At 40.2% G+C, this 25,486-nt stretch overlaps 1 protein-coding gene and 1 long non-coding RNA gene across 3 annotated transcripts in view; one reads left to right on the forward strand and one right to left on the reverse strand.

Moving 5' to 3' along the window:
• Positions 1-3,991, reverse strand: part of CAPZA2 (capping actin protein of muscle Z-line subunit alpha 2) — a 30,992-nt gene extending 27,001 nt beyond the window's left edge. Inside the window, exon 1 of the mRNA XM_014892150.2 lies at positions 3,868-3,991. Coding sequence (XP_014747636.1) covers positions 3,868-3,906 — 39 coding nt within the window. The 5' untranslated portion in view covers positions 3,907-3,991. The remainder of the gene's footprint in view (positions 1-3,867) is intronic.
• Positions 3,992-6,864: 2,873 nt separating this feature from the next.
• The window catches only part of LOC106862905 (uncharacterized), a 77,684-nt gene continuing 59,062 nt past the window's right edge, over positions 6,865-25,486 (forward strand). Inside the window, exons 1-3 of one of the 2 annotated variants that reach the window (XR_015803908.1) lie at positions 6,865-7,215; positions 9,758-9,905; positions 11,794-11,864. This is a non-coding gene — a long non-coding RNA (uncharacterized LOC106862905). Of the gene's footprint in view, positions 7,216-9,757; positions 9,906-11,793; positions 11,926-25,486 lie in introns of those variants that run through there. The other variant, XR_001404243.2, reaches the window with a different exon arrangement.

Below are 25,486 nucleotides of genomic sequence, written 5' to 3' on the forward strand. Positions count from 1 at the left end.
GACTTTTCATTCCAAAGTAGTGACATAAGAAATGAGTTTTCCTTAATCTGACAAAACTATACTGCAGAGTTTAGTTTAACTTTATTTGGTAAATTAGGTGTCAAAATCTACAAATCTAAGAAGTTACGAAGTTCCCCAATGGACCAGGAAGTACCTGGAAGCCATCCAGTCTCACTTTCACAAATGGGACTACTTCCTCATTGTAAGAGAAGTTTTCCTCTAATCACACTGTTAAACCCCATCTTTCCAAAAAAGTGAAACTACTGAGATATAAGCTTACTGAAAGAGGTGTAGATCCGTTTTTTAAAAAAAATATGTTTGACAATTCCCATATTTATTATGTTCAGCATTTTAAAGAATGCAGGAGCTAATTCAGTATCGAACAACTTCATGTGTTCTCCTTTGCCCCCTGAAGGCATCCTGACTTTCTGAGGCTTTATCTCAAGTCATACACAGTTTTAACTACTGTGCTTTGTAGATTCATATTAAAAACAAAAAAACCCCAACCAAATCTACAGAAAACATGTCCCTTCAAGTCACCAAAAATGGACTACAGAACACTAGTTTTATGATTTAAATAGTTTTTGTGCTGTTTTTAATTTGTGCCGTTGTTTGTAAATGAGTATTTACATTAGCAAATGCAACTTTTACAGTAAAATCAGTACCTTTCATCAAATATGACCTATATTCATGTAGATAATTCTACCTTTAGTATTTTTATATATGTATATTAAGTTGTTGTAGCTACAGGTAAGAAAACCATTTCTAGATAAACTAGAATAAAATTGAACTGCAAAAAATTGTTACTAGATTTAACAAAACTACTTCAAATATCCTGCATACATAAATAGGTTTTGCATTCAAAACCTGTTAAGTGATAATGCATTATCTATAGGAAGGGTGCAGAAATGATGACACTGTTGCTTGAGAGTTCAGGGCTTGTAGATTTCCACCTCTCACACCTCATTTTTAAACAAACTTATGTTATTCAACATACCTAAATGCTTCTGAACTTTCAGTGACCTATGTGAATAATGCAACTACAAAACACTGTGGATGACAAAAGCTGTCTTTAGCCTTGAAAAATTGCTGCTCCTGGATGCTAAAACCAGTAAATTTCACTGGCAACAGTCCAACTTGAGATATTTGGATCTACACAAATCTTACACACCTTATTTGCTACAAACAGTCCTTGTATTCTTTTTTTTAAAAGCTTGCTCAAATTTACTGACACACTCATTGCATCACTGAAAGCAAAGGCTTCAAAAATCTCTTCAAAAATGTGAATCTAGGGAACAAGACTGAGCTCAAAACCATTAATGCAATCTTGAATAGTGAAATGCTCTTTCTAGTTCTTCTCCTTCCTTGATTTTAAAGATTCTTTGCCTGACCTGTAACAATCTGGTCTGCCATTATTCCAATTATGCCCATTTCTATATTCTCAATTATCTGAACACTGCAAATTTTAAACTTGAATTATGCTACAGCTAAACACTGTCATCTTAAATTTAGCAATAGCAAGGTATATGGAACTGCCTACTGCCTTTGCAGCACTTAATCTTTTGACCAAACATGAAGACATGAATCAAGACCCTTCTGAACTTGTCCTATCATTACATCACTCGATCTCCTACCTATTTGTGCTCATACATCATTATTACAAGTCTGAGTCACAAAAAAAAAAATCTGTTATTTGGTTCACCTTCTTTCCTCCTTGAGTTTTAGGAGTTTCAAGGTTCTAGTTATGCTTCTACAGAAATTATCTACAAAACTACATGACCACCATCATCTGCATCAGCCTTCAATACTATCAGGTCTGTATCATAGGAGGAAAGAACATAAAGGAGCAATGTGATTCATTTCTCATGAAAATCAATGTTTGCCTCTTCGCATCTATTCCTGCATTTATTTATAGTCCCAACTGGATGAGTGAGAAGGGTGTGTTTGTCAAATGTCGTCCAGCTGTTTTTTTTTAAGCTCAGTAAAACTGAATATTCAAAATAACATTTTTATTGTACAACGATGGCACAAGTTAATCCATTAGAAATAAAATCTTAAGGTATCTCATGTATATCGCCCCATGTATATTTCCATGTTACCCATCGTTGGTTTCTTAGTCAATAAAATATACTATCAGGCTTGGAAAATTCCACTGGTATAGGAAAGTCAATATTATATGGGACTGATAGAGAAATCAACTTAAATTTACAATGGATGAATGCTCATTCTAATCACTTATACCAAGGCAGGAACAGTCTCTATGAGTCTCTGCACTCATTTTTGGAGAAAAAATGAAATTTTTTAAGTAAGTGGAAGAAAGTTAAGAACTTAACTCCATCAGCCACAAAAGCACAGACAGTGCTTCCAAGATCATAGAGACAAGATAAAACTGTCATTCTGTCTTTTATTATTTGACAGGACAAGAAGCAATGGGCACAAAATGAAACACATGAGGTGCCATCTGAGCACAAGGAAACACTTTTTCTCTGCAAGGGTGACCAAGCACTGCCACAGGTTGTCCAAGGAGGCTGAGGAGTCTGCATCCTTAGAGATTCCCAAAAGCCATCTGCACATAGTACTGGGCAGCCTGCTCTAGATGACTCTACAAAATTATATCCAAGGATCCCTTCCAATCTTAACCATTCAGTGATGGCAAGATAACTTGCAAAGTATTTTCAGCATACCTTCTGGAACAACGTGCTTGATTTGTGTTACTTGTATTTTCTACAAGGGGCTAGAAAAAACGCAATTACCGCTTATACTTCTGGATCACATTACTACTTCTATCAACAGAGAGGTGGCATTGAAATGTGAATTAGGTAGAGGAAGGAAGAATTTTCAAACCTCTTGGGAAGAGGAGAGCAAGATCTTGGTGCTATGCACCCCTAGGCATATCAGGGCATTTCTAGTTCTAAAACAAGGTCAAACAGAAAATCTGCTTTACTGTAACCACTGAGATATTTTAGACATCCTTCTAACTTCAAACAAGTTTGAAACATCATTTATTGATGCCTTCCACATTTGAGTCATCTCACAACTTCCACAGACATGAAAGTATAGGTTTTTGAAGTGGAAAGTGAGCAAGAGCATACGTTACATAAGGGCAGGAGCAGTGCACCAGCACCATGTACACATAACACCACACCCTAGCTTGGAAACAAGCAGCTGCCGTGAAGCTGGATCCCACAGAGGATGACAAGGAGCAGCGATAACTGACGTCTCACAAAACATCCTGCTCTTTTTGAGACTCTTCTGGAAAAATCTGCCTTAAATTTGAGTTTCCAACTGCCACAAAAAGAGTACATGGTACATCTCGTTAACATCTGCTCCTTGACCTCACACTTCCCCAGTTACTGCCTCCTAGCAGGAAGCAAAACAGCCCGCCTTATTCCCACAGCTCCTTCCTCCCGTAAATCACAGGTATCCATCCCATCTCCCCCGGAGCCTGCGGGGGTGCCTGGGGACGGCAGGCCGGGTGCTTGGGAGCAGCCGGCTGGCACGGGCACGGCGCCTCGGGAACGGGAAGTGGAGGTGGGGGAAGGGAAAGCCCTTCCGCGTCTCTTCTGCCTCTCCCTGCCGGCCCCGCGCCCCGCACGCCGGGTTGGGGCGGCCAAGGGGACCGGCAGAGCAGCGGCCGCCGCCCCCGCCGGGCCCCGGGCGCCTCCCCCGCCGGGTCCGCACCGTACAAGGCGCGGCGGGAGATGCGGCCGGGCCGGGCCGGCCCTGCCCCGGCCTCCCCCGACCGTCCGCCCGCCCCTGCTGCGGCCGGGCCCGGCTGCGCGGCCACGCTGGAAACAGGAGCCCCGCCGGCTCGGAGGGACGGAGGACAAGCGGGCGGCTCGGCGCAGCGTATCCACCCATCCCTACCTTCTCCTCGTCGGACAGCTGCTCCTCCAGGTCCGCCATCTTCCCGTCCGGCTGCGCCCGCCCCCTCCCGCTCCTCCTTCCCGGCAGGAAGGGCGGGACCGCGCGCGCTCCCGGCGGGGGCGGAGCCTTGTGCGCGCGCGCGCGGCGGGCGGGGATCCCGGAGTGGAGAGGGCGTGTTGGGAATGGGGGGGCGTGTTGGGAATGGGAAATGGGGGATCCCGGAATGGAGGGGCGTGTTGGGAATGGGAACCGGGGGATTCTGGAAGGGTTTGACTAGCAACTAGAATTATGGGCAGCCAGAAGTAAAACTCACAAAATCAGTTAGGTTGGAAAAGACCTCTGAGATCATCAAGTCCAACCTATGACGAACACCACCTGTTCAACTAGACCATGGCATCCAGTCTCTTCTTAAACAGCTCCAGGGACAGTAACCTCCCTACCTCCCTGGTCAACCCATATCTAACATCTGATTTATCTAATACGTCTGATGTATCTAATACATCTAATATACCTAATATATCTAATCACCCTGTCAGTGACGAAATTCCTCCTAACATCCAAAATAAAGTTCCCCTGGCACAGCTTAGGGTTGTGTCCCCTTGTCTTGTGGCTGGTTGCCTGGAAGAGGAGACCGACCCTGCCTGGCTGCAGCCTGCTTTCGGACGGGAGGAGAATGTCCAGGTTTCGGCCCCGCTGTGGCAGGAGCTCAGTGCGGGTCACTGGGTGCTGGGGCTGGGCCCAGGCACCCATAGGTGCTGCAGGAGCTTGACGGAAGATCAGTCTAATACCAGCGACAGAGAAATCTGTGAAGTGATTTGTACTGTAGAAGATTGGACATGGAATGGGGACAGTGGGAGAAAAATAAGTAGATTTGAAGTTTTTTACCTCCAGGCTGAGAAATTGTGAAGAATGTCATCCAACAGCACGGCATTGCAGGTACATGGGGATTTGGGATGATGACTTGAAAGGATTGCCTCTGGGATAGTGGTTACTCTTTGGGAACATTTAAAAATACAGTTTCTTAGTGTCCAGCACAGTGTACTTCACCTCAGTTATGATGGACAAGGAAAAGCTGATTGTTGATGGGAAAATCACAGGTGTTGAGATACACCTATGTCAGTCACAGTTAGTGGTGTGAATGTAGCCAGCTTCAAGACAAAGGATCTTGTTGTACTATGGAGTTCATCCACATCTGTCTTTCTTGCATGAGTATTTCTGCACAAATGTTGCCAACATGTCGTAGAGCAAAATATACCTATATCTGTAGAATTTTTCAAGGCTGTTACTCTAAATACTGTAAGAGGACTGTCACATGAAAATGAAGGAAAGTGAAATTGGACAAAAAGTTGTTTAAGTCAAATGTGGGTATTACAATGGCACAAGAAAAGTCAGGAATGAAAACACGTACATGAAAATAAGTAAAAATAATTAATGTATAAGCTGGACAACGTGGCTGGTTCAGGACAGTTGAAGAAAGGTTTAAAATACCTGAAGCCATGGAAGATAAAGATAATGGACAGTAGTGTATTTATGTCAGGAACAAGATAAATGACAGCCAAAGCTAATGTTTGATAAGACCGTTGCTAGATTTAAAGTGAGGTATAGAGCAGGAAATGTGTATCTAAGAGATATTTGGGTTTTGAACATTCTATGTATATTATTTAGATTCAATAAAAAAAGGTAGTGGTCTGTGGCATGGAACAGTATTGTGCAGCATTCATGCAAGTGTCCTCTCATGCAACAGTACTTTATAGATTCCACCCAGGAGTCTTTAAGAGTAACTACCCGAGGTCTGTGAAATGCTCCTTTTAATTTTTAACACACCTTGGGACTTTCCAGCTGGGGGATATTGCCATGGGTGTTGCTTTATTTAATATGTATCAGGAGGATAGTTCAAAATGGCAGATATTCTCAGATAAATGTGGACAGTTTTCTTATACATTAATACATCTGTTTGTTGGATGAACCATGTTTACACCAAATTGTTATTGGAAGTGTGCTGAAACTAACATGAAGTGAATGATTCAGAGGAGGACATTGTAATCATCATAGAAAATTATGTGAATCTTCTTAATGGTACCTTCACAGGTACTTTACTGTGACCTTAGGACTTAATGGGAAATGAGTAATCATGCAGAAATAATGTGACTTTGTGACTTCGTATTTTGTGACTAGAGTATTTTGGAATGTTTGTATGTCTTCTCAGGAAGAATATGGGAATTTCAGAGGGGTTTTAATCCTGGAGATGCAGAAAAACTTTCAAGATATGGGGCTTAAGGATGTCAAGATTGAGAAGTGATTTTGGATATAGCAGTGATGCACGAGTTAGTTTGGAATTTAAACGCATCTTCTCTGAAGTCGTCTATCTCTGTTTGCTGTTTTAAATTGAATACAGCTAATTTTCAACCAGTAAATCTCATTTATAAAATTTAATATTTTTCATGTGTCGTTATCTCTACACACTGATCAAAGGTTAATTTGCACTACAATCACGTACAGAACAGCAAAATATCCTGATCCTTACTAGCTAGCTCATGTCTTTGCAGCTGTCTAGTCCTGCTATGTGAAGCTCACCATGGGCTGGCAGATCTGTCTGATGATCAGCATGTGGTTTAGTGATGTAGTGAGAGAAAAATTAATTAATTTTTAAAAGAACCAACCCAGCCCCCAAACAACAGCTATTGAGTTTCACTTAATCTGATCAGACACAGAGCTTCCAATCGAGTACGTTGCTATTTTGCTGTACTGCTTCTGTCATGTTTTTGTATTAACTCTGTAGAGCCAGAGCCCTGGCCCTTGAGTAGCACTGGGAGGGAGAGCATAGAGCTCTGCAAGATCTCCCTGCAGGGCTACCAATATGGCTTGAGAGAAGTGCACTTTCTGTGCTAAAGCCATCCTGAAGATTGGTAATGAGGTGATAGGGCATAGTGGTTAACACAGCACACTTGTGTCCTTCTGCACTGGCCCTGAACATTGAGATAAATAATGCAGAAAAAATAAATTATATTTTAATTCTCCTTCATCAAGGCAGGTGATTGACATTTTATCTATTGCAACTGCTCAAAGGACAAATTCATGAGAGATCTATTTGGGGCCTGCTTGTTTAACCTGAAGGGTGTACAACATTCTGTTTTCTAGGACAAAGATCAACTCTGGCCAAGCTCTGAGCCTGGCTCAGGTAGAGCTTCTGGCAAGAGGAGAGGAGTGCTCAGAAAGGTGGGGCAGCCTGTCCCTGATACCTGCTCCTTTCCATGGGAAGCACCTTCTTGCATCCTGATACCTGTTGGAATAAATCCTCAAGTTCCTGTGAGATGGTAGGAGACATACTCCAGTTCCTGAGATTCCCGAGTATGTATCAGATTTTAGGGCCTTGGGAATAGTCTACCAAATTGTGTCTGTGTGTTTGGGGCTTAGTATTTGCAAACCTCTCAATTTGCTATTTGTACCTTAGAAATCCTTAGCAGCAAAAGCAAATAGGATTCTTCTAGACAAGTTAAGTGATAAATCCTTAAAATAGTGTTGGAAAGAAAGCTGTGATAGGTAGAAAAATATTAGCAAGTATAACTGTAGAGTAAGCCTGAGACTGAGCCACCTTCTTAGATAGCACTTAGGGTATTTTAGACCCTAATGGATATTCAAGGGAATGACTCCAGTAGCCCTTCATTTACTGTGGAGGTGCTTCTTAAAATGATGGAACAGCCCAGCTTGGAAGGGATCTTGAAAGATCAACTGATCCAATCTTTTGTGGGAAAGGGAGCATAAATGAGATTTCTCTCTTTCCAACTGAACTTTCCAATTACCCCATCTTGGAAGTTGTTAAATGTCTTTCCTATAGCAAGAATTTTGCTGATACCTTAGAATTTACTGTTGGTAAATTTATTGAGTTTTTGCTCATCAATTCATCAAAAAGTTCATGGTCCTGCTTACTGTGACATTTTTTAAATTGTTACACTATTCTTTATGCTTTACAACCATAATACTTTTGGAAATTTTGTTAATTTTGCACCACATTTTATGCTTTTCATGGAGACTATGGATGCAATGACAAACTGGATATTTAGAGTGTACAGCTTTTGTCAGTTAGAGGGGTCTTTACTAACACGGTCACCTTAGAAACTCTTTTAAGTTTTTAAGCACAGAATTGCATTCAGATCTTATCCATGCTTGCTTTGTGACTTCTTATTCTGATTTATTCTAAGAAATTTTCTCAGCTTCTTTATCCACCCCATCCCCTAGCTTGCCTTACATAATTAAAATTCAAAGTCTAGTATTTGCCTTTCTTTTGACATGTACCCATGTTTTAGGAAGTAGATACCGATGTTGTTACTTAGATTTATCTTGAAATGCAGACCAGTAGTTCACTTTAGTGGTTACAACAAGATTTAATTCTCCCATAAATCGAGATGCTTTGAAGTAGAGTGGAATTATTTATTTGTGATACAAAATTTGTATTCAGGGATGGGAACGTGCAAAAGGAGGGTGGAAAAGAGCAAGTGTTGAGCATTTTAGAGAAGGGCAACCAAAGAAAGGAGATACTCCTAGGCCTTTGTTGGCTGCTACTCCATTTCCAGCAGAGACAAAGAGGTGTGAGGTCAATGGTCAATAGTGCAGCAACACCTGCAAAGAGCTGAAGTGAACAAGAAGATAAGGATGAAGTGCTGCATACTGAACCATCTACTTTGGATTCTAGTCAGTCTCCAACTAGCTTTCTAAGTGAGCAATACTTACATATTTTCACATTGTACTGGTTCTGTAGCCTGTATTCTTCTGACATAAGAGTTCTGATTGTAGGTTTCTCCAAATATGTTAGTTATCTTTGCTATCTTAGTATGTCAGCTTTTTAAAAGCCACAGTGTTAACTATTAAAATGTTGTCTATAGTGGCCAGCTTCTTTTCTTTACCTGTCCTTTGACTCCTTGAATGTATTGTTTGATAAAATTGTCAGACTTGCAAAAGGCCTTAATCCAAAATTCCCTGAGAAGGAATCCTGATTTCCTGCTGAAATGTAAAAGGAAGTACTGTCAAGCAAAAAAGATTAATGATTTCTTATAAAATGTCTTTCATTACAGAAAATCTTCTCTCAGTTCTGATGCAATGTGAAAAACAACCGAATAATGAAAGTGTATTCTAAAAGTGTCCTTGAAGTTAGCTGTGCATGATGGATTGCTAGAACTGAGCAATTTTTGGGGCTTAAATAAAAACAGCAGAGTTTACAGGGAAAATAGGGCAACTAGAGAAATTTTCTGTAGGATTGTTTACAGTATCTATGGAGAAGTTGCTAACTTAATCTATGCTAAAGTGCTAAATATTTTATTAATAAATTATATCATAGCCATGTGCTGTGATAGTGCTTTGGAAAGAAGAGTATTAGTATGTCTGTTTTATAGCCTTTTTAAAAACGATAAATACATTTGTTATAGACAGGTACAGCTAGAAGCTTTCAAGGAGAACATTTATGCATTGCAAAGAGTTCAAAGAATAATCAGGGACTGGAAAATGCAAGCATTACAATCTCTGATTAGTTTTATTAACCAAAACACTTCTTGAATGTTTGTAGGTACTTTCAGGGATATCAGAAAGTTGTGATTAGGATGTTTTGGTGTATTAGAATACAGGATTCGTGGCTAGTAGTTAGAACAGGATAAATTCAGGCTAAAAATAAACATAATGTTGATTGTCAGAGCAGTTAGCTATGATTTAATGATTTAACCAAGGCAACACCGGCACTAGCAATTTTAGAGTAAAGACTGACCATTTTTCTAGAACATACGTTCTCCAATTCAGCGATGACTTAAGGAGTCTTATGATCTATGTTGCAGGAGAAGGTAGCAAGGAATATCCTGAAGCAATCCCTCCTGACACTGAGTCTCTGAATCCTTTTCCTTTTCAGCATCTGATGGACAGAAACTGAAGTTAGAATGGAAGTGGCTCCACAGAAGAGATGAAGAAGAGAGAGGATAGTAGAATGTCATGAACTGAATCCAGTGAGAATGGAGTACAAAAAGGAGTGAAAAAATGTACCAGGGAAATTATTGAGGGTAAGGCGGGTATTAATGAAATAGGGAATATCATGGTCAAATGAATCATCTGTAAAAAGGTTTAATTGAGTATTTAAAGTTGGATTATTGGGTAATATTTTTGATACTTAGCTGATAAACACCTGAGTCTCAGCTCATGACCCTCAGCTACCATCAACAGGGAAGCACATAAGCACTCCAAAGGTGAGATTTTTCTGTTCTAGTTAAGACACTTGTCTTAGGACAAGATTATTGCCTATATGAGTTCAGACCCAGCTGTCTAAATATTAGGTACCTGTATTATGACAGCCAAATGCCCTTTTACTATTAGAAGATCCAAAGGAAAGAAGGTGGTGGGCCAGTGAAGAGGCACAAGGGCTAAGGGAAGAACACAAAGGGCAGCTGAAGTTAAAAAGTTAAGGGAAAGGAGAGAGGACTGGATTTGTAGTTGAGCACTGCTCTGGGCTCCCTAGGGAAGCTGTACTCAAAGAGGGAAATCACATATTTATGCACAGAGGACTTTGTACCAAGAGGGCTGTACTTCTGTACTGCCTCTATTGCAGCTCCTACTCAGACATCAGGAATGCTGTATCAGTAGCTATTGATAATATGGAGATAGAGCAGGGTTAGGATTAGCAAAGGAAGAGGATAGGCTAGGGGCTAGGAAACAGAGCAGAATCAAAGTGTAAGGGTTCTGCACCCCATAAAGGCTAAAGAGGGCCCTTAAGATAACACTGTGCCTTACAGCAAGTCCAAAACTTCTCCAGCCTGAACCAGTCTTGCTGTCTTTCACTGTACCTATTTGTTTGCCTTTGCTCTGTACCTGGATAAATTTAGAAAGTAAAACTGAGGAGAGCACTGTTTGCCCCAGCCATCAGATTGTTGCAGGAATAGAACAGTAGCTCACAGGATCTGAGCAGCCACCTGATTTTGAAAAGCTCCATGAGAAAACATAAAAATTCATTTCCTTCCCTCTCACCAAACCTGGTTCTTGCTTGTATTTTTAGTTATTCCTTTCTTAAAAAAAAAACTGTAGTCTTCTAGCTGGATTTATTTACTTTTGTTCTAAAGGAGACATTGTTTGACAATTTTATTTTTCAACAGGAAATAGTAAATGTGCTGATTTGTTTAATGAAGTTGAGATTCACTGTAGGAGCCCAAATTCCTTTTTTGTTTTACTCTCTGTCGAACTGAATGTCTTATGTAGATAAAATCTCAGTAAAGATAAACCATTCAAGCAGATGTGAGTGAAGAGCTGAGAATTTCTGGGATAGTGTAGAGAAAAATGCCTCCCAGAGTCAGTGGTACTTCATGTTGTTTAACAGTGGTGTGGGGCCTTAGCTTTTGATCTTGTGCACATATTGGAAGGAATAGTAGGAAGAGAAGGTTGGATTTTGAAGTAAAATAATGTAATTATATTTTTGAATGTTGGGCCTCTGAATGATATGCAGCATAAGCACTTGAGCACACTTGCTTCTGACCTCAATAAAAGTTCTGAATGCTAAATATTTGTGAAAATGAGGACAGTGTCCAAATGTTCATGTAGGAACATTACTTCTTTTGTCTACTTTTGAAACAGTTGCCATATTGTGTATTTATCACACTGATCTATTAAAAGATAATTTGTTTGTGTTTTTTTGTTTGGTGATTGTTGTTGTTCTTCAGTGTTCTGTTTAATCAAAAACTGTGGTGCAATTTGCTTGTACGAGCCAGGACTCACCTGTGGCCTTAGAGCCCAAGATCTGCTTCCTTGGGAGATCTGTCATTTCTTAACACTGCACTGGAACACAGTGAAACCCCATTAGATGTAAAAGATACTGGAGAATCCATCTTGCCATTTGACTTTAGCAAAAGTAGTCCTTTATGTGACTGTAGTAATTGCATTGTTCTCAATTTTCTGTTGTCATAGAAATTTGACACTACAAGAGAGCCAAGATTTTACCCACATGGATTCTGAAGCTGATGATGGCTGTGGATCAGGTCAGGTAAATTAAATGAGCAGGAATCAAGGAAGGTTACAGGTAAATGGGCATTGTGTCTGAGGGAATGCTAAGTTTTATATTACTATACATTGTCCCAAGATAGCATTCAACTTGTTTGACTTAAAACCCCTACATTTTCTGATTCTGAGGCCTCAATTTTACACTTAATTTGGTTTATAATGGTAGTACAGATGTCTGTTGCAAAGAGCAAGATTAATATCAGAGGCGTAACAAACAGTGCATTATTAATTGTATTATTAATTTAATAACTTCAAAACAAGCATTATTAATCAACAAACGCTTGTTTTGAACTCAGCTGTGACCAATTTCATAGGCTTCATATGGACAAACCCTTATTCAATTGTTTAAAAGGAAGAATTTTCACCCCCTCCCCTAAATATTTCCACTGTTGATTATCTCTATGGGAATGAGTTTTTTATTAGATTGACAATTCTGTTTATTCCCAAGAAGTTTGTAAAAAGGGAAAATACCTTTTGTTGTTGCAGTAAATTGGTTTATAGGGATCATTCTGCCTCAACTCTCATGAAGACAATTGACAAAGTCTAATGCAAACCCAGAGAAAATACATCTCACCATAATGTCCTCAACAGCCCCCCAAAGGAGTAATTTTTTGGTTAAGAACAGCAAATCTGAAAAAAAGTAACACAAAGATTAAAGGTCTGATTTTACCAGTTTCATTTCTCCAAGCTCAAGAAATGCACAAAGGAGTAAATCATTAAACCTACTTTGGAAAAATGCTGTCATTTTCCTCTTAGTGGCACTTTAGAAAGGATTTTGTATGGACTAACTGGGAGTAGAAAACCTTACAACTGTAACTGTATTTTGGTCATAAGTAATAACTCACTAAAAATTTTTAATATCTAGATGAACTATTTTGAACCAAAGAAAATGCTTTTGATCCTGTAAGGGAACAAAGCTTTATTCCAAATATACTTTAACCAGTTTTCCAATTTTTAGAGAATTGCATTTGCTACATACCTGTGCCTGTTTTAACTCCTGTTGCTGTGCTCTAATGATATCCCTGACTGATATGGATCAGTATTAATCTGAGAGAAAGCCTCGTGTACATTCTTTGCAAATGGTAAGCTCAGGCTTTTGCAATCTGTGGAAAGTTAGAGCAAATACTGTGCTACACTTCCTTCCTCACAGTAAGATTTTGAAGTTCTGTTTTTAGACTCTCATGTCAGATCAGCATATGCAGCAAAAAAAGAAGTCACATGTCTCTGTTGTGATATGTAGGATAAAGTGATGAAGAGCTACAAGCAGAAGTGGGATATCTAGATATGTAAAGTAACAGCATCTAGTGTGATGAAGAGGGTTATCTAGTCTCCCTATTGCTTGGTTTTTGAATTTTTTTGGCCCTCAAGAGTAATTTTTTAGGGAAGGGGGAAAGAAGGGCAGGAAGGTGCCCTTATAGATGTTTCAGGTTCAACACAGGACAAAAACAGTTTTCTTGGAATGTCATGGTAGCAGAAAATGAGAGTTTGATAACCTATGAAGGACCTAGAAGGAAAGAGGGTGGAGGTGGTAAGACACAGGTGGGCCACTGCCTTCCTGTGCTGCCTGCTGACACGATGACATGAAGAGCTGTTTCGAAACCTGGTTGAGCTTACAGAACTGCTGTAACCGAGTCCAGCTTCCTCATACAACTTGTGTCATCACACGTCGTTTTCTGGCTGTCCCCTTGTGTAGTACCTGATGATTGGACTTGGTGTGTTAATTTTTGGTAGTTTTAGCTCTTCATTGCCACTTGTTTCTGGGTTTGGCTTTACATTCCTTTTAGTCACGGTCTTCGCTCTGAGCCACATCAGATTCCACCATTGCTCGCTGCCTTGTCTGCTGGGAATCTCCTGGGAGCCAGGGAAGAAAGAGAAGACCTAGGAAAGGAGTGGGGAAATGGGAAGATGGGGAGAAAAGGGAAAAGATCTCATGTAACTTTTTTCCTTGCAGCACATTGCTCTTCACATTTTCCATGCAATACAGCCTGTCTCTTGTTGTGGGCTGTATTCCAGGGAAGGATTTTTCAACTGGTCTGTTAATAAATCCTGATTGAGTCACGAAAGTCTGTTGCAGCTCTCTAAACCTGGCAAAATTTGAGTTTTGTTGTGTGTATGGTGGACAGCCTGGTGGGGTCACATGCTGGTGATCAGCCCTGCTCATGGCAGAGGCTGGGAAGAACAGTGGCAATGGCCTGATCCTGCCCATGGAACAAGATGGAGAGGAATGAACTAAAATGGGCCAGGTCTATGTCGTACCAAGGGTTTTTGTGTTTTAACTTTTACAGGAATTTCTCTTGGCCAACCAAAAGAAAACAAAAGGGAAACTAAAACAAACAGTGAAGGGTTTCCGGTGAATGTCAATGCACTAGTTCCCCTGATGTCAGGGAGAAGCTGATAAATAAAGCTGCAAAGTCTGAAGGATGTGTGCTTGACTTCTGTGCATGCTGCACACATCTGTGTCCCAATGTCAACTGAGACGTGCCTGACACTATATTTTATGGATTAAAGATTAGTGATACCAGGCTATAGGTACAAAAAAACCCTGGTGAAATACGAGTCCTTAGGGTAGAAGGGAATCTGAGGCAATTGGCATAGAGATTGTAATCTTTCTTTTCCTGCTGCAGGATATACAGCCTTAATTTTAAGGTCTCTTTTGTAGTTTAAGGCTATCTGTATTAAAAGCTGACAATGAATGTACTCTAATCTAGTGTAGAGGGCCAAGTATGATACTGGATACAGTGGAAGGGCTGTATAGGATTTTGGGAAAAGGGAGCTGCATCTGTATTCTGTTTACCTGGAAGGGACTGCTGGACATAGGTACAGACTGAGGAATAAGATGTTGGAAAGCAGTGCTGCAGAAAGGGACCTGGGGGTCGATGGCAAGTTGAATGTGAGTCAGCAGTGCCCTGGAGCCAGGAGGACAACCTGTGTTCTGGGTTACATCAGGCACAGCATCACCAGCCAGGCAAGGGAGGGAATTGTCCTGCTCTGCTCTGGGCTGGGGCAGCCTCACCTTGAATATTCTTGGCGGTTTTGGGTGCCAGAATATAAGAAAGATGTAAAGCTATGAGAGGCATCCAGAAGAGGGCTATGAAGATGGTGAAGGGCCTTGAGGGGAGACCATATGAAGAGCAGCTGAGGTCACTTGGTCTGTTCAGCCTGGAGGAGACTGAGGGGAGACCTCACTGCAGTTACCACTTCCTCATGAGGGGAAGAGGAGGGGCAGACACTGATCTCTTCATTCTTGTGACCAGTGACAGGACCTGAGGAAACTGCATGAATCTGAGTCAGGGTAGATTTAGGTTGTATATTAGGAAAAGATTTTTCTCCCAGAAGGTGGGTGAGTACTGGAACAGGGTCCCCAGGGAAGTGGTCACAGCACCAGCCTGACAGAATTCAAGAAGCATTTGGACAATGCTCTCAGGCATTGGTGTGAGTCTTGGGATGTCCTGTGCAGGGCTGGGAACTGGACTTGATGATCCTTGTGAGTACCTTCCAGCTCACCATGTTCTGTGATTCTAACAAAAATATTTGAAACATATGGGGAAATTTTTTGTCTATTTTATGCATAATATAAAGATTATAACTTGGGTTGGAAAAGACCCTAAAGATCACCTAGTTGCACCTTCCCCCCTACTTTGCCTGCCCCTGCCGTGGTCAGGGATACTTTCCACTAGAGCAGGTTGTTCAAAGCACCATCCAGCCTGGCCTTCAGCACTTGTAGGCATGGGGCATCCACAGCTTCTCTGGGTAACCTGTTCCATTGTGTCACCACCCTCACAGTAAAGAATTTCTTTCTGACATCTAACCTAAATCTGCCCTCTTTTAGTTTAAAGCCATTCTCCCTTTTCCTGTCACTCCATACCGTCATAAAAAGGGCCTCTCTAGCTTTCCTGTAGGCCCATTCAGACACTGGAAGGATGCTGTCAGCTCTCCTTGGAGTCTTCTCCAGGCTGAACAACTCCTCTCTCAGCCCAGATAACATCTAAAAATAACAGAAATATTTCAGTGTAGCTGTTTTGAAACAAAATTATTTAGAACATGAGAATTAATGTCAATGTAGAACTTTATTTATTTCCGTTAATTCACAGTAGTTAAATCTACCGAGAAGATTTAATTGTGAGGTTTTATTAATAATACAAATATAAATATGATGTAAGACTGTCTTTGTCTGAAAGTTATATATTCCCCACTGGTAAGCCTCGGGAGCTCAGGCATATAGAGTGTGGCATTAATTTATCAGTCCTTTCCCGTTAGCATTAGGAAATAGTGAAATGAAGAATAATGTGATTCTGTGTGATGCTCTGACCACAGCAATGCACTAGATGGCACTGTTGGTTTTAGTTTTACTGCTGCCTCTTCTCGGGAACTTGTCTTAATTAGCTCCTTTTGAAAACAAACATGCTGTTTCAACAGAGGTTCAGTGTACATTGTTCTGGGCTGCTGCTTTTATATTTATAGTCATGTAATCAATATGTTGGAAGGGTAATTAATTTTTAACTTCAAGCCAATTGTAGATCAAATGCCACTAGAGTTACTGGGTGGAGACAGTTTAATTTCCTTGAAGCAGTGATACTGATTAGTTGTAAAGGGTTTGCAGTGAGTTGCTAGAGATCCAGAAGACCTTTTGCTTTGAAATACTGGCATTAACTTTAAAGTAACACCATTACTGTGGTACAGATTAATGAGTTGGGGCATAATTCTGGTAAAGTTCCACTCATGTACTTGCTATATTTTGTCCTGTCAATTCCCATTTCAAAGCAGCTTTATTTGCTTTGCCTATTCCGTTCCTATCAAAGGAATGGTACAAAGTAAGCATTAAGTTGATCAAAATGGCTTTTTGCTTTTTATCCCTGTTCTTTCATTATCTGTCTTTGGGGACTGTAGAGGCCCATGGCTAAAGATGAGATGTGGCCATCTGTACTACAGCATATAGGAAGGATGGCATGAGAAGCTGGGCTGTTTTTTGAAATCTCTCCAACATGTCAGACGTGCTGGTGTTCTGGCCTCCTGTCCCTTTCTCCTATTGTCTAGGGCAGCTCTGTCTGTCTCTCAGGCTCCTTACTTGGAGATATTTGCTAGCTTTCAGTGCTTCTCCAGTGCTTTCAGCCCATCCCCTTGATGCATCCTTGTCCCCTGAGCTAACCTTCCTTGATCATATTTTCATCTGTTCACTCTTTCATCTTCTTCTTTGTCTCTGTTCTTCAACGTTCAAGCAGACTGAAATCTCAGCGCTCAGCTCTCTATCCCTGTCTTACACCTTCCTTCTCCTTTTTGTAATCAATAAATGAGCCATTTTCATGGATAGGCTATTGATCACTTCTCTGGCTGTTTGGTTTCTTTCTGATCTTGTGTCTTTGCTTTCCATTACATAAAAATTTCACTACAGGCTCTGACTAGCCACTCTTGGGCAAGTCTCAGAACCTTTCTGCTGTCTTCATCTTTGTTGATCTTTTGGCTGACTTTTGATACTTTGATTGTTTAATTGGATTTCATGCTGAGTAAAACCATGGGCACTGGTTTAAGCTGAGATTAAACTTTTGTTTAGTCTAGCATTAAAAAAATAAGGTCAATTGCAAAACAAAAATATTTCAGTTTCTCATAAAAAGCCAGAGTCTTGTATTTTTATATTTAAACTATTAATTGAATTCAGTCTGGCCTGAGCAAATATTTCTGTCCTTTCAAGTGATACTTTTGAGTAAATCTTATCAATTAATGGAACTATGTTACTGAGCTGAGCTACAAATGTCTCTGATTTCTGCTGGAACCAAGAATAGCCCTCAGTATAGCTGGACACAGCCATCAGATATTGAGACTTGTCAGAATTTTAACCTTTTCAGGAAAACAAAATATCATAATTAGGAAAATGATCAGCAGAGGTTATGGTCCACGCCATTACATTTTCTGTCAGGAATTAATATTGTGACTAATAAAGGCAGGACTGCAGTTACTGCAGCAGACTGTTCTGTAGACTGTAGCCTACAGTTGTTTGTAAGATATTAGATTAAGATCATGAAATTTATTCTAGTTTTGAGACAAACTAGAGATGGATATATGCAGCATACAAGAAGACTGAAAACTCAATTATCATAACCACAAGAATTGAAAAGAAAAATCTGTGCTGTCTTCCTGTCTGCCGGTTCTACAGAATCAATTTTTCCAGTGATCTTAGTCACAGTGCTTCAGAGTAGTACTTTTGTCAAATCTGGCCATTTTGGGGGGCGGTGGGGTGGCAGAAGAACATAACCCAAAGTATTTACAGTAGGGGGAGCTGATGTTCAGCGTGCGTGCCTCTGAGTTTTAGCTGCTGTGCCAGTCTTTGCTCAGAATGTGCCATTACCAGTGCGTGTGTAAGCACTGCTGAAGAAATAACTTCTCTCAGGAGTTTGAGAGAACTTCGTGCCTTGCCCACCGGCTGCATCCTCACAGAGCTCTCTGTCAGGGTCAGTGGCCTTAGAGAGCACTCGTTAGAGGAGACACCTCCCGGGGCCCTTGGACATTTTTCCATGCATCAGGTTTGGCATGAGGGAGAGAGTGGCAGGAGTGTTGGTATAGCATTGCAAACGTGGAGCCTCAGTGTGTCTCCTCCCTTACCTACCCAAGTCTAATGTTTCCATCTTTCCAAATATCATAACTTCCTATTACACCATGAACAATGTCTCTATTGTGCTCTTAGCTTTGCTCTGTTTCCTGAATCTGGCCTGTTTTCTGCCTGACCCATCCATGAATAAGTGCTCAAGAAATTCCTTTTGGTACAGCTCCCTTTTTAGAAACCAGAGATCTATCATTCGTTGGTATTGCCTCGCTGGATTATGCAAGTTATTTAAAGTTAATGGATCAAAGTTAGTTAAAATAGAGACAAAGGAAGTGTGAAACCACTAAATACATATGTATTTAAAAATATGTACTATGTAAAATGAATGTAATATTCTTTTAATGCAGGCTAAGGGATGAAGGATTAGGGTTCCAACTAACTTGAGTTCCTGTGCCTGGCTTTGCTGTAGCTCTTTGGTTAAAAGTTGTCCTCTTGACTGCAGTGGTTCAATGAAGGTAATCACAAAAGAATGAGGTAGAGGAGGGACATCGTCTCAAGACAAAAGTAGGATATAGACTTATAAAAAAGAGGGTTCAGTATATTGCAGACCCATCTAACTTGTTTGACCAGAAAGATCCTCAAGCAAGTTATTTATTTGCCTTGTTCACACCTAGAGCCACATTTCTCAATCTGTTTGTGGAAAAAAACCTCTAAGCACATAATGTGCTGTAGTACGTTGTTTGTCCAGGCAACTTGGGTTATATTATTGGTGACTTAATTTAGCCATGAGCAACACAAACGCTGACCTAATCACTCTATAAAGTGGTACATTTTGAGAGTACCAAGTTTATCTTTGGCACCACACTTCAGAAGTAAAGAAATAAAGATAGACTGGGAAGAACCAGTTAAGAAAATAAAGACTGTGACTAAGGAATGAAAAGAACTTTTAAATCTGAGGAAAAAAGAAATTAAGGTGGAGCATCTTTGCTTAAATTTTTTCTATAGATAACCTATATCTAGTATATAGTTGTATGTTGGCTATGTAGCCAGTGTTGGGGCAAAAAGAAGGATATGGGTCTCATACTGAGTAAGAAAGATTTAGAAAAGAAATCCAGGAGAACTTTTTGCACTATACAGATAATGAAACCTTGAAATCCTTGTAGCTTTTACAAGTGAGTTTTTAAAAGAAAATATTGGACAAATGTTTGCCAAGTGTGTTCACCTTATCTTAGTGACATGGGTTGGACCAAATAATCTCCTGACACGTCTTCCAGCTGTGTATTTCTGTGCAGGTGCTTTGAAATATATTTATGAAAAGAACTCTCTCCAAACTAGGTTGTAGTATTCATTATAATAAAGGAAAACTCGTATCTCCAAAATTAGTCCTTTCTGCTAATTCTCTGGAAACAAGGACGCTTTTATGATGACATTTCTGCATTTTTCAGTATTTCCTAATCACAAATAATTTTCCTAATAATTTCCTTAATAAGTCTTCCTAAGAGTGATTGATTTTTGAGCTGTATGCTATGGTCTGCATTACTGGTTAATACCTTCATGTTGAACAGTGTACTGATGTTAGCTGATCACAGAGGAAGCATGGATTTGATGCTTTTTCAAGAGCATTTTATCAGTTTTCCCTTGTCTTGAGGTTAAAAATGACTGAGGAACTGAGGAACATCTCTCATATTCTCTAAGTGTAGCTTGGTTCTGTGGGAAGATGTGATATATATGCAATCTGTACCTAAAGAAAACCCACTGCACAACAAAGTGTCTGCATTTGTGGATACCTTTCACATACATGAAAAACACAACACTGGCACTGCAAAACATAGATAAGCCAAAGCAGCAGCCTTCCTTGTTCAGATCCCCTGTATCTGACAGCTTACTGCTCAGTTCTGCTTTTCTACTGAACAGAAGTTCTCTTGCAACTGTGCAAATCTGTCACTTTATGCTCAGATATTTGGAACTTGCAGTACATCTGGGAAGTGGAAAAATGCTGGGAAGTGTTTCAGATCTTGCAGTTGAGCACTTCAAACAGATGGCTTTTTTCCAGAGAGAGCTCTTCCAGCTTTTAAAATTACTCCTCATAAAATTTGACCTAGCTATTTAGGGGTATTAATGTGAGTGGTGGGGAGGAGTGGCATAAAACTTGTAGAAAATAGTGTTGGGTACCTTGAGCAGTAAAATGCCTTGATTTTCTTGCAGTCTCTAATTTCTCGATTGTGGCTTAAAGTAGGAATGATGGACAAAGTTTCTATATTCTCCTTCAGGTGATGAATGAAGTCTGATGGGTTGGTTTTTGTTGTTTTTTTTTCATTGAAATGAGACCTTGTTGATTTGAATTCAGGTTGAAAATACCAGTGTTGATCCTGTATGTTGTACTTTATGAATGAGTCAGGAGTCTGTTTTATACTATCTGCTTGGCAGACTAGTGCAGAAGCACAATATGAAAAATATGATCTAAACCAAGCATTTCATTAGGCAAAGACATTTGTTATTGGCTATTCAGTATGGGCCATTAACCTTCGTGGATGCTACTTTCCCTGCAATGAAGTTACTATTTTAACACCATTCACTATTTTAGGCAGTAAAATATATAACTACAAAAGTTTTATGCTAAGTACTATAATGACTTTTGACAAGAAGTCTTGGGAGAAGTCCTGTGTCAATAATGATTTGTTCATCACAGTAGTAATGATATAAACATATTGTTCATCACTATCCAGACCTTGTCTTCCTAATTGGAATTATCTACAGAGAATAATACTGGGTAGGTATTTGTACACAGAACCTCTATGTCATGATGCCTTCTTGGTAGTGTGAAGACATTAGAGGCAGGGACTAGGACTAAGTATTTGGCAGATCAGTTTTGGCAGACAGATGAACCCTCAAGTACTGCAGAGAAATGTAGTTTCTGCCAAATAACCCCAAATCAGTTTCCCTTGAATCAAACTCAGCTTTCAGAAGACAGAAAACCTATTTCAAGGTGCCCAGAATGGCTAATAGAAAATAATTCCCTGAATTTATCCAAAGGAATTGGCAGATACACTTTGAAGCTCCTAGATATATGACATAGATTTAAACATATTTTAAAATAATTTACTTTGAATTTTTGTGATGGTTGTAAGAAAACCCTGCTGATACAAATTAATAATAAGATTCCTAGCAAATGTATTTTATCACTGTTATTACAGATGTACAGGCATTTTTTCAGGATATTTTTGAATAAACTTAATATTCATAAAAAGAAGTAGAAATAGTTCTGACATAGATGCCCTTTGTTTACCTGCATTTCACACAGCAGCTCAGGTTACACCTTTCAATGTGAGGTGAGTTTGTTTTCATCACTTTAGTAGCAGGATTCATGGGAACTGCATGGGCCTGACAATTTTTTGTCCTCTTCCCATCTGATTCAGAGCTACTGTTTGAAAATTCTGACAATAGCTGCAACAATTTTGTGCTCAATGGAGAACACAGCAGTGCTGGAGCATTTTTACAATTATTGAGCTATTGACCTTTGAGGGAAATGTTTCAATGCTGTTGCAGTTCTTGTGGCCAGGTGGCAGATAAATCACATAGGCACAGTTAGTGATTTAATAGACCAGGTAATTTCAGTAGATACATTTCCAGTAACTGACAATGAATGAAGAAGCCATTAATTTAATTACATTTCTCTACAAACGCAGAAGTCACATGGTGAAAGTGTTTTAACTTCTGATGGTGGTTGTCATTCCTGTAGCAGTCTTCTCTTCTAAGGTTTGCTTAAAGAAACTGATAACATGCAATTGGAGTTGGGTGTGACACACTCCTTGTTATGTTCCACTTGCTGACGAGGGTGTATTTATTGTCACATCTTCCCATGTGTTTGCCATCAGTTCCCTACCACGAGCTCAGGCTGCAGCCCCACTGTCTTTCTTAAATTGCCTTTATTTTATATTGAGCCACACTAGATAGAGAATATACCACTGTTGTTTGGAGGCCTTTTTTCCTTCCTAATTAAACTTCAAACTCTATTTTTAGCATTTGCCTTCAGTTTTGTCACACTTGCATAGCATGCCAACTGCCCCAGTGAGCTGCAGCCTCCTGGCAGCTGAGGTGCCCATGTTTGGTCATGCACCCTAAAGTTTTTGGCAGTAACACTTTTCACATCCTAAAGGAGGATATTCAACTGTCATTTGTGCCAGAGAGGGTCTCAATGTTTGCTTGATAATTAGAACCTGGCAAATGTTAATGCATGGCGTTTGTAGGAATGCACAGAGCCTCAGAGGCCCAAACAAGGACGACTGCCCTGTCAAATTGTAATGAATGTAAGAAAACGTTCGGCAGATTGTGATGAACCTCCAGACAGCACCAGGCTGCATCAAGGTACTTACTACTGAGCAGAAAAACACAGGGAAACCAGAGGGTCTCCCTGGGCTGAATATGGCAAGGATTTACCTTCTGCTGAGGGTCTTTCCCCAGGCATTGTGTGTAGTGAGGAGGCTGCTGGCTCTTGAAAAGAAAGCACCAAAATTAATAGTAGCAGCAGCCAGAGAAGCAGATTTTCTTATAAAAGAGAAATATTTTTTCTTCTGTCCCCCAGGAGTGGCTACAAGTGCTTAATCTTAATCAGAGTCTCCTTTAGTCTCCTGTAGTGTTAGCAGGTGTATGGGGATTGCAAAAGGAAAATTCGGGTTTAGTGTCAGAGCACAGGTCTGGCATGAGAGACTGACTTCTACCGGGCTGGTGTCTATTGAGTCAATAAAGTTGTTTTGAGTTCTCCCTGCTGTCTGTGAGATCACAATTTCTTGTAAATGTTTTTACTAATCAAATTGGCACAATCCTAAGATTTTCTGTGTCTTTCTTTCATGCTCGGAATACTCAGTTCATGACCTGTTTGTTACAAAGAATGGAAATTGGAATTTTCAGGAATAGATGTTTTGCTTAGTGAGTAAAAAACCTATTAGGATTTCTATTTCATTTATCTGCTATGACCCTTTCCTCTGATACAGTATTATGGCTAAATACCAGAAATGAAATTTCTGAAGGGAGAGTTTCATCTTTAGGTATAAAATTATTTTGAGGCCCTTTTGCAGTTTCTCACCTGTACTGTTTTTGCTGCTGCAACCTCATAATTTATTTACATTAAGCATGTAGGTCTCTTCTTCATGACTGATTTTAACACCAGAGACAGAAAATTACCAATATGCTAAGCCTTAGCAACCCAGTGGTACTGTGTACCATTTTCCTTTGTTTTGGAAACCTTTAATATTGTTGGATATATGAAAAATCTTCCTTAACAAAGGCAAGTTACTCTCAATGGATTAAAAATCTTCCTAAATAGAGGCAAATGACTCTCAATGGTTGAATTAATAATGCACTCAAAGAGTTGATGTGAACTCAACAGGAAAATTTCTGTGGGGTGAGGATATCCCTCCCTGTTTTTCAGTCTCTTGGCTTTTGTGTAGGGTATCTGTTATGCAATGTTTTGACCATGGGCCTCATCCACTGTTAATATTCCTGCAGTGGGAAGCCTGCCAGTGTAAGTCAGCTGCAGATCTCCTACACTGTGTACCTGGTATGATGAAAATTACTAGGATGAAAAACTGAGCATGGGAAGCTTGTGATTCTGTTGACCCTTTCAAAAATGCAATATATAGCATCCCTGAGAAATCATGAGAAGTAATCAGAGGAATGTGTTACAAATCTGGTATTTAAGTTCAGACCATCATTTGACTGTGTGTTATGCTGGTTTAGGTTGAAGACCCTGATATTAATTGCAGACTGTGTTAAAATCTTGGAGATTTTTTACTGACTTTTCAGGGAAATCCTGAACATTTACTGGAAAATAAATGAAATATAAATAATTAGAATAGAAAAAATGGATTGGTCTTGTGACATAGCAGAATGTTCTTAGCTACTATTTTCAATGCCTTTTTCACAGAATAAAAGAATATTTTAGGGTTAGAAGGGACCTCTGGAGATCATCAAGTCTGAACTTTTCCCTCAAATATACTTTGAGGTGAAACTGAGCATATATATCTTTTGTTAAGAAGTAAATGTGTCTGGAGAAAATGTGTTTTGATGCTGGGTTTTCCTGATATTTCGAAATGACAAGAGCATATAAATGCTGTTTTTAATCAGTTGAGATCACAGAATTAACTAGGTTGGAGATCTTTGAAATCATCAAGTCTAACCTATGACCTAATACCACTTTGTCAACTAGACCATGGCACTGAGTGCCACATCCATTCTTTTCTAAAACACCTCCAGGGACAGTAACTTCACCACCTTCCTGGGCACCCCACTCCAATGCCCAATCACCCTCTGTGAAGAATATCTTCCAACCTAAACCTCCTCTGGCCCAGCTTAAGACTGTGTCCTCTTGTCCTGTTGCTGGTTCCCTGGGAGAAGAGACTGACCCCCCCACCTGGCTAAAGCCTCCTTTCAGGTGGTTGTAGAGAGCAATAAGGTCTCCCCTGAGCCTTCTCTTCTCCAGGATAAACAACCCCATCTGCCTCAGCTGCTCCTCACAGGACTTGTGTTCCAGATCCTTCACCAGCTTTATTGCCCTTCTCTGGACACACTTCAACATCCCACCATGCCTCCTGAACTGGGGGCCCAGAACTGGACACAGCATTCACAGTAATCAGTGCCAAGTGCAGGAAAGGAATCACTTCCCTGGTCCTGCTGGCCACACCACTTCTGGTCCAACCCCGGATGCCACTGGCTTTCTTGGCCACCTGGGCACACACTGGCTCATGCTCAGCCTGTTGCCAATGAAATGATATGCATTGAAATATTTTTGAGTGAGTTAAGTACAAAATGTTCCCCTGAGATAAGACACTGGAGAAATAAGCTTGTAGGGTCTGACTTAGAGTGGCACAGGACAGTGTATATTGCAGTGTTTGAGAGGTACCCGTTTAAAATACTCCTCACAAAAGGAAACGTGTGAATTTAGTGGGAGACATCTCATGTAACTGGGAGGAAATGTGTGGGAGAAGGGTGGGGCTGGCTCCTCTTGCTCTAGAAGAACCAAGAGCCCTGCGGATTTTTTTCTTCAGGTGTCACAGATACAGAACACCT

This window comes from Sturnus vulgaris, chromosome 5, assembly GCF_052056855.1.
Source record: "Sturnus vulgaris isolate bStuVul1 chromosome 5, bStuVul1.hap1, whole genome shotgun sequence".
NCBI lineage: Eukaryota > Metazoa > Chordata > Aves > Passeriformes > Sturnidae > Sturnus > Sturnus vulgaris.